Source organism: Hydra vulgaris, chromosome 13, assembly GCF_038396675.1.
Source record: "Hydra vulgaris chromosome 13, alternate assembly HydraT2T_AEP".
In the NCBI taxonomy this organism is placed as follows: domain Eukaryota; kingdom Metazoa; phylum Cnidaria; class Hydrozoa; order Anthoathecata; family Hydridae; genus Hydra; species Hydra vulgaris.
Genome location: NC_088932.1, coordinates 2032859 through 2042500, shown reverse-complemented (window position 1 = coordinate 2042500; position 9642 = coordinate 2032859). Strand labels below are relative to the sequence as shown.

At 29.5% G+C, this 9642-nt stretch overlaps 1 protein-coding gene across 2 annotated transcripts in view; it reads left to right on the top strand.

The window, feature by feature from the left end:
- Positions 1-9642, top strand: part of LOC100197148 (polycystin-1-like protein 2) — a 212699-nt gene that overhangs the window by 48098 nt on the left and 154959 nt on the right. For both annotated transcript variants that reach the window (XM_065816396.1, XM_065816397.1), the window contains exons 6-16: positions 1-39; positions 662-811; positions 1085-1246; positions 1516-1677; positions 1948-2109; positions 2380-2541; positions 2814-2975; positions 3247-3408; positions 8485-8646; positions 8918-9079; positions 9341-9587. The exon at positions 1-39 is cut by the window's left edge and continues 132 nt beyond it. In XM_065816396.1, the coding sequence (XP_065672468.1) occupies positions 1-39; positions 662-811; positions 1085-1246; positions 1516-1677; positions 1948-2109; positions 2380-2541; positions 2814-2975; positions 3247-3408; positions 8485-8646; positions 8918-9079; positions 9341-9587 (1732 nt within the window). The remainder of the gene's footprint in view (positions 40-661; positions 812-1084; positions 1247-1515; positions 1678-1947; positions 2110-2379; positions 2542-2813; positions 2976-3246; positions 3409-8484; positions 8647-8917; positions 9080-9340; positions 9588-9642) is intronic.

Below are 9642 nucleotides of genomic sequence, written 5' to 3'. Positions count from 1 at the left end.
CTAATTATGATAAAGACAAGATGTGGGGTTTATGTATTGGTAATTCGTGTTAAATTTATGTATAATTTGTTTATTTGTTTATGTATTATAACTTAAGTAGTGTAAAATGTGTACTTTTTAAATATCTATTTTTAGTTTTTCAACTCTGAATTTTTTTAACTTTATCAAGATAATTTTTATTTTTAAACATTTGTCTGGGTGATATATAACTATTCAAGTATAACTATTTACTACTTTCACACTTTAATTCTTCTACTTGTTTACCTTTAATCTTCTAACCTATTTGGCCATGATGCCTTTGTATTTTAATAATAATATTATAATGATATTATATTTTAATATTTTCCTAATTAAAATCTAATTAATATTTTCCTAAAAAAATTAAAATTAAGAGAAATTTATAATTGTTAGTTGTAGAACAGTTATCATAAATATACTTTTTTTTGTCATAAATTTCTTCTAATAAAATTAAATTGGATTTGTTTTTCTGCCTTTGACTTGCTTAACTAAAACATTTAATCAAATTAATTCATTAAAAAACAAACAAAACAGAGTTCATTTCTTTATTCAGCCATACCAGGTAAGTTGCACAAGGATTCTTCTAATGAGTTTGCTAAAATTGTCTATAACTATTTTGCGTTTTTACAAAAGTTTGATTTAGGCTGGGCTGATTGGAGTGCTTGGTCTAGTTGTGGTGTATCTTGTGGTAACGGAACTATGAGTAGAACAAGAGTATGTCTTGGTGCAGTCAATTTATGTGTTGGAAACAACAGTGAAATAACAAATTGTTACCTAAATAAAACTTGTCCAGGTAAGTTTTTTAAGTATACAACAAAATACTTGGCTTTTTAAGTTCATTCTTGATGTTAAAATGTGCTCTGATGCCATGTAAGATAACAGTGTCATTCGATTTCTATTAATCAGCACTTACTATTAATACAAATTAATCATAATTTATTTTAAATAAAAGCAGAGTTATTTTTTTTTTAAAGCAAAGCCCTGCTATGTTGTATGAAGACATGTTTTATAATTATTATGCTGAATTTTTTTTGTTTGCATATTTCTCTTTTACTATTTTTACAAGGGCTTCAGTCAAGTTGGGGAAGTTGGAGTGCTTGGTCTAGTTGTGGTGTATCTTGTGGTAATGGAACTATGAATAGAACAAGAGTATGTCTTGGTGCAGTCAATTCATGTTTTGGAAACAGCAGTGAAATAGCAAGTTGTTACCTAAATAAAACTTGTCCAGGTAAGTTTTTTAAGTATGCAATAAAAACTTGGCTTTTTAAACTCATGCTTGATGTTAAAATTTGCTCTGATGCTATGTAAGATAACAGTGTCATTTGATCTCTAATAATTAGCACTTACTATAAATGAAAATTAACCATAATTTGTTTTAAATGAAAGCAGAGTTATTTTTTGAAAGCAAAACCTTGCTATGTTGTATGAAGACATGTTTTATAATTATTATGCTGATTTTTTTTTGTTTGCATATTTCTCTTTTACTATTTTTACAAGGGCTTCAGTCAAGTTGGGGAAGTTGGAGTGCTTGGTCTAATTGTGGTGTATCTTGTGGTAATGGAACTATGAATAGAACAAGAGTATGTCCTAGTGCAGTCAATTCATGTTTTGGAAACAGCAGTGAAATAGCAAGTTGTTACCTAAATGTAACTTGTCCAGGTAAGTTTTTTAAGTATACAATAAAAACTTGGCTTTTTAAACTCATGCTTGATGTTAAAATTTGCTCTGATGCTATGTAAGATTACAGTGTCATTTGATCTCTAATAATCAGCACTTACTATAAATGAAAATTAACCATAATTTATTTTAAATGAAAGCAGAGTTATTTTTTAGAAAGCAAAGCCCTACTATGTTGTATGAAGACATGTTTTATAATTATTATGCTGATTTTTTTTTGTTTGCATATTTCTCTTTTACTATTTTTACAAGGGCTTCAGTCAAGTTGGGGAAGTTGGAGTGCTTGGTCTAGTTGTGGTGTATCTTGTGGTAATGGAACTATGAATAGAACAAGAGTATGTCCTGGTGCAGTCAATTCATGTATTGGAAACAGCAGTGAAATAGCAAGTTGTTACCTAAATGTAACTTGTCCAGGTAAGTTTTTTAAGTATACAATAAAAAACTTGGCTTTTTAAACTCATGCTTGATGTTAAAATTTGCTCTGATGCTATGTAAGATAACAGTGTCATTTGATCTCTAATAATCAGCACTTACTATTAATGAAAATTAACCATAATTTATTTTAAATGAAAGCAGAGTTATTTTTTGAAAGCAAAACCTTGCTATGTTGTATGAAGACATGTTTTATAATTATTATGCTGATTTTTTTTTGTTTGCATATTTCTCTTTTACTATTTTTACAAGGGCTTCAGTCAAGTTGGGGAAGTTGGAGTGCTTGGTCTAGTTGTGGTGTATCTTGTGGTAATGGAACTATGAATAGAACAAGAGTATGTCCTGGTGCAGTCAATTCATGTATTGGAAACAGCAGTGAAATAGCAAGTTGTTACCTAAATGTAACATGTCCAGGTAAGTTTTTTAAGTATACAATAAAAAACTTGGCTTTTTAAACTCATGCTTGATGTTAAAATTTGCTCTTATGCTATGTAAGATAACAGTGTCATTTGATCTCTAATAATCAGCACTTACTATTAATGAAAATTAACCATAATTTATTTTAAATGAAAGCAGAGTTATTTTTTAGAAAGCAAAGCCCTACTATGTTGTATGAAGACATGTTTTATAATTATTATGCTGAATATTTTTTTGTTTGCATATTTCTCTTTTACATTTTTTACAAGGGCTTCAGTCAAGTTGGGAAAGTTGGAGTGCCTGGTCTAATTGTGGTGTATCTTGTGGTAATGGAACTATGAATAGAACAAGAGTATGTCCTGGTGCAGTCAATTCATGTGTTGGAAACAGCAGTGAAATAGCAAGTTGTTACCTAAATATAACTTGTCCACGTAAGTTTTTTAACCATGCAATAAAAAACTTGGCTTTTTAAACTCATTCTTGATTTTAAAATGTGCTCTAAATACTATGTATGGTGATTGTGTCATTTGATCTCTATTAAACAGCACTTACTAATAATGAAAATTAACCATAATTTATTTTAAATGAAAGCAGAGTTAATTTTTTGGAAGTCCTGCTATGCATGTTGTATGAAGACATGTTTTATAATTATTACGCTGAGTTTTTTTTGTTTGCATATTTTTCTTTTACATTTTTTACAAGGGCTTCAGTCAAGTTGGGAAAGTTGGAGTGCCTGGTCTAATTGTGGTGTATCTTGTGGTAATGGAACTATGAATAGAACAAGAGTATGTCCTGGTGCTGTCAATTCATGTGTTGGAAACAGCAGTGAAATAGCAAATTGTTACCTAAATATAACATGTCCAGGTAAGTTATTTAAGTGCGCAATAAGAAACTTGTATTTTTGAATTTATTCCTGTGTTAAAATGTGTTCTAGATGTGCTCGATAAAAAAACTGCTTAATTAAGAATATTTGGAGCATTTAGGAACAGTCACAGTAAACTTATAAGACTTAATTAAATAACAAATAACATGATAATGAACTTTAGTAGATGGCACAAGAGATTCTAGCTCTTTAGAGCAGCGCAAATCATAGTATTTATAAAAAAGAAAAAGAGAAGCAACATGATGATGTGAAAGCGATTGGCTACAAAACTATGTTTACAAAGTATTTTTGCACCTTGTCTAAAAGAGAAAGAACGTCATTCAAAGATTTATCAACAGTATTCCATATTATTAGAGATTTAGATTATTATTTATTTATTTATGGAAATATATAATAGTATACTTATGCAGTATATAATATTTATAAAGGCGTGGCGAGCGTGATAAAGATATGCAACCTTAGCAAATGCTAATTTTGCAATTGACTTGATATATGGTTTTCCAAACTAAAATAGAAGAGTCAATTCTAGAAGACAAAGAATAGATGACTCATCGAATATGTTACTGTTCATTAATTTAAGATGATCAAGATTGTTGCGATAATAATTAATTGCTGAAAAAATTGAGTTTTATCTGAGCTAAAGTTCACCAGCCACTGAGAGCCCCATGTCATAGCAGAGGTGAGATCCTTTTCAAGCTCAATTGCCTTTTCTAAGCAATCAGTGAGCTTCTTATCAAGACAAGAATAAATCGTAGTATCATCAGCAAACAATGCCACTTTAGATTTTGAATTTGGTGATGACAATGGTTTTTTATGTTTTATAGATTTTGGTACATTAGACATTTTCGGATTTGTTAAAGAATTTGACTCAAAGCTCAGGTTAATTATATGTTACACAGGTTACTTAGCACACTATTTATTAGCCAAAGCAATTGTATCAGAAGATGTTTTGGGAGATCGGTAATGTAAGTTAACAAAGGATAGGACCAAGAATAGAAGCTCGAGGAACCCCTGAAGTTACAGGAAATGAAGAAGAGTGCTGTCCATCAAGGACAAAATTTAAATTACCATTGGTAAGGAAGAATATAATAATCTTAAAGATTTTACTTGATACACCGTAAGAAGAGAGTTTATGGATAAGACAGGCATGCCAAGCTTTATCAAAGGCTTTAGAAATGTCAAGATAGACCTAAATCTCCACATCTATCTAATGCACAATAAAACCTATTGATTATTACCATTAACAAATCAGCAGTAGAACGACATGATCAAAATCCATATTCATAATTAAAAAATTATTAGATTCAAGATTTTCATGATGATTAAGTGTTTATTAATTAAAAATTAAAAATGTTGTTTTTAATTTACAAACAAAAGATTGTTGTGGTAGTAAGAAAACTAGTGAGACAGTAATTAGACGAGTCAGATTGCTTTCTAGAATTTTTGAAAATAAGGATAACAAATGTTGCTTTCCGGCAGGCTAGAAAACAAGACCCTGATAAGCATTTGTTAAATAGTTTTGAAAGTATAGACAACAGCTGTGTAGAACACTTCTGCAAGACTATATCAGGTATGTAGTTCAGACCACAAGCTGTAGAAAAGTTTAAATAGGAAATAAGTTTAGATACAAAAGCTGGAGTGATATGAATGTCAAGCAATGGATCAACCTGTTTGTTGGCTATATCAGGTAGAATGTGATCAAGAGATAAGATTGATGAAAAGTTCTTAGCACGCAATTCAGCTTTGTTTTTAGGTGAGGTAACAAAGTTTGAACTATGCAAGAGAGGTGGAATAACAGATTTGCCCTTATTATAGACACTGTTAAAAATTCTCCAGAAATCTCAGGAGCCTAATTTTTGAGATGAAATATGACATTTTGTGACCTGAGAGTAGCATGCTTTGGCGTTAGACAAAACATTTTTACAATGGTTTCTAGCAGTAGCAAACAGATGTTTGTTTTCTGGAGAATTGTTTTGGTGATAGATATGGAAGTAATGGTTACAATTGGAAATTACAGCAACACAATGAGAGGAAGACTACAAAGAAGAGTGAGGCTTGAGTTGGAATCCTCAAGAGGGAAAAAGAGATTCCATGCCATCCTGAATTCAAGAAATAACCTAAGAAGCACATTTATCAGCAAGAAGATAAAAACTTCTTCCCAAGGGCCATTACAAAGAAAATAATGAAAAGAGTCCCAGTCAGTTACAAGTTAGTTGTAAGAGGTACAATTATAAGGGGATTCTGATGATGAAGAAAAATGAGATAACAGTTTTAAGGAGATCAAACCGTGATCAGAAGAACCTAAGGTTGAACGTATAGAAACTGAGCACTGACTAGAATCAGAAACAAGACATAAGTTGAGTTTAGAAGATTAATGATTCAGGTTGTATGGGAAACGTTTTGGAAAGGTGACTATTTGTGTTAGACATTGAAAAGGTAAAAGTTGTTGATCTTAACACCTGCAGAGTAACTGACACTAGAGCCAAGCTGTTCACTGTGATAGGCGTTAAAGTCGCCAACAATAGCGATATTGGCTGAAGGATAAAAAAAAAGGCTGAATTCTTATGGATATAAATACCCAGTCCAAGCATGTTGCTATTGGAGTTTTTATGAATTAAAGGAAGATAGCTACTAGAGTACTAAGTACTAGAGTACTATCAGTACTAAGAGCACACGATGAGACTGCTGAACTCAAATTAGTCTCAAAAAGCGCAAGTAGGTCTAGTGAACTTTGCAAGAGATAAGACTCAACAGAAGAGCAGTTACTTGAAAGACCACAAATATTAGTGAATAATTGATTTAAAGTACCTGGTGATGATAATTGTTTTTTTGTGTTTTATTGTTTTTGATGTGTCATTTTTTAAGTTGATTAAAGAACCTGACTCAAAGCTCGGATAATACTCAGTAAACTATCTAACAGTCCAGTAATTTGCCTCATTACTATTAATAAATCCTAAAATGTTACAAAGGGCTCCAAATATGGCCTTGACAATGCACACTAAAAGTACGAATAGGAAACCATCCATGTGTAACATGACTATTATTACTCTGATACTTTACAGCTTTTGATGGAGTCAGTCTCTCTGAGAGCTACCACAGAGTTTAGGAATCCTGAGAACCAGTCAGCCTCAGAACTATAAAATTTAGCTTTAAAGAAATGCACTTTTGTTGAATTCTCCAAATTGTGCATTTAAACCTGACAGTTTATTTCCTGATTAACTTTTTTTATTGAGACTCCAAAATCTCCATTGTTATATTACTGAACTTTTTTAACGAAATTTATGGGAGCTTATTTGAAAGTTTTTTTAAGTTTTTAAGTACACTTATTCAAACAGAGCCATCATTATGTTCAATTTTTTTAGTAATTTGTCTTAATGTTGAAAATTTTGCAATATAAAGGACACAATTTCAGGCAGGCTTCAAGTATTGTAAATACATTTAAAAAAGAAACCATGCTGCTCTTTTTTTTTTTTTTTTCTATCATTGCAAAATTTATTAATCAAATAATATATTTTACAGATAAATAGAAATTTACTTTCTGATTTTCCTATTACATAAGTATTGAGAAAAAACATTTAATATAGCAAAAAAATTTTAGAAAAATAAAAGACATGAAAAGGAATAAACGTAAGAAAATTTTTTTTACAAAGTTTCTCATAGTTCTAAAGTAAATAGCAAATTAGTTATGTAAAAATTGTGAATAAGTTGCATATAAAAACATTTAATTGTTGTTATAAAACTATAAATCTGTTGTTATAAAATGTTTTTTTCCTCGACTTGTATCAAATTCTGTAGCTAAAAATAACCACCCTAAAAAGAAATGAAAAAGTTGTATAAAAGTTTTATGAAGTATTTTTTTAACTTTTTTTTTTTTAAGTATTTTTTTAACTTTTTTTTTTATTTTTTCTAGTTTATTTAATTAAAACTTGATATTTCCTTACAATTTCCTTTTTTTAGTATTGTTTTAATTTTCTAAGTAGATAAGTTTAGCTTTTTGCCATGAATTATTGATGACAGAAGAATTATTGATGAAAGATTGACATGAATACACTTTTTTTTGTTGCCAGGGTTAGTGTGTCTAAAAGAATTACTTTAAATGTGGACAATCAAAACGTGCAACCACATGCCTTTCCCAGGAAGGCTTGCATTATAAAAACATCATATCAGCCTAAAAGTTGAAGCTGGAGTCTCTAGCCTTTACTCAACCAAGAGCCTTAAGACAGGTTGTGTGTTAAATCAGAGTTGGTTTCTTCTAGCCTTTGTCTAAAAAAGCGTATCTTTTACAAGGCAGCAGGTTACGAAGCAGGTTGTACTGGTTTACATGTTAAAAGTAGCAGGACAACCTAATATGACCTTGAATGTATTTTGTAAGAGGACATGTTTTATGATAAATACTCTAAATATTTTTTTTTAATTTTTTTTAATTTTTGGATTTTTACAAGGGCTTCAGTCAAGTTGGGATAGTTGAAGTGCCTGGTCTATTTGTGGTATATCTTGTGGTAATGGAACTATGAATAGAACACGAGTATGTTTTGGTGAAGTCAATTCATGTATTGGAAACAGCAGTGAAATAGCAAGTTACCTGGACAAGTATCTAAATATAACTTGTCCAGGTAAGTTGTTTAAGAATATAATAAAAAACTTGTTTTTTTAAACTTATTCTTGATGTTAAAATATGCTCTAAATGCTATGTAAAATAACAGAATAGCAAGTTGCTACGATAATCCAACTTGTTGAAATAATCTAAAAACTTAGTTGAAGTTTGAAATTTATCTAAGGTTCAATAAAGTTAAATAAAGTTATCATTTATTAATATATACAATTAATATAGAATACACATTATTTTGTTTGTTACATATTTCTAATTTTGAATGTCTCATAAGTTATAAATTGTGAATTGTAAATAATTATGATCATAACCATAAATCAACTGTAACTAATACAATCATAATCAATAAACTTTTTAAAAAGATTCCAAAACTCATATTGTTTAAAGACAATTCAATGTTAGTCTGGCAAAAAAAAAATTTTAATTTTCCTTTTTTCATTTTTACTAGGATTTGAGTCTAGTTGGGGAAACTGGATTGTATGGTCTAATTGTGATGCATCTTGTGGTAATGGAACTATGAATAGAACAAGAGTATGTCCTGGTGCAGTCAATTCATGTGTTGGAAACAGCAGTGAAATAGCAAGTTGTTACCTAAATGTAACTTGTCCAGGTAAGTTTTTTAAGTATACAATAAAAAACTTGGCTTTTTAAACTCATGCTTGATGTTAAAATTTGCTCTGATGCTATGTAAGATAACAGTGTCATTTGATTTCTAATAATCAGCACTTACTATTAATGAAAATTAACCATAATTTATTTTAAATGAAAGCAGAGTTATTTTTTAGAAAGCAAAGCCCTACTATGTTGTATGAAGACATGTTTTATAATTATTATACTAAATTTTTTTTGTTTGCATATTTCTTTTTTACATTTTTTACAAGGGCTTCAGTCAAGTTGGGGAAGTTGGAGTGCTTGGTCTAGTTGCGGTGTATCTTGTGGTAATGGAACTATGAATAGAACAAGAGTATGTCCTGGTGCAGTCAATTCATGTATTGGAAACAGCAGTGAAATAGCAAGTTGTTACCTAAATGTAACTTGTCCAGGTAAGTTTTTTAATTATACAATAAGTTTGATTTTATTTAGAAAATTTATTAAGTTTGATATTACACATAAGTTTTATAAATATATTTGTTATTATTTTTTATGTACGAAAGATTTTATTAGCTAATGAAACAATTTATAAAACAGAATACACATAGTTAAGTTTGTGACATCATTTTTTTATTTTAATTTAAATGTTTCAGGTTGTATATTTTTTTATTTTAAAAAAATTTATAATTAATTTAAATAATTTCTTGTTTTAGTTCAATGCAAGATATTTTCTCAAATCAAAAGTTATTTTATTGTTCCTGAAAATGTATATAAAAATACAATGTTTGATATTGTTTTCATTCTTCAGAATCTTGATGTTTACTGCTTTAGTTCTTCAGTTTTCAAAATTGATGCATCAACTTTGTCTTGGGAGCTTGAGTTAGATTTTGGCGATGAAATATCAAATTTGGGGGACAAAAAAAGTTTCATAAACAGTTCATTTTATACATTTAATCATAGGTTTGAATATTTTTAATTTGTTTTTCTTTTGACATCTATGATTGTTGAAACCGAT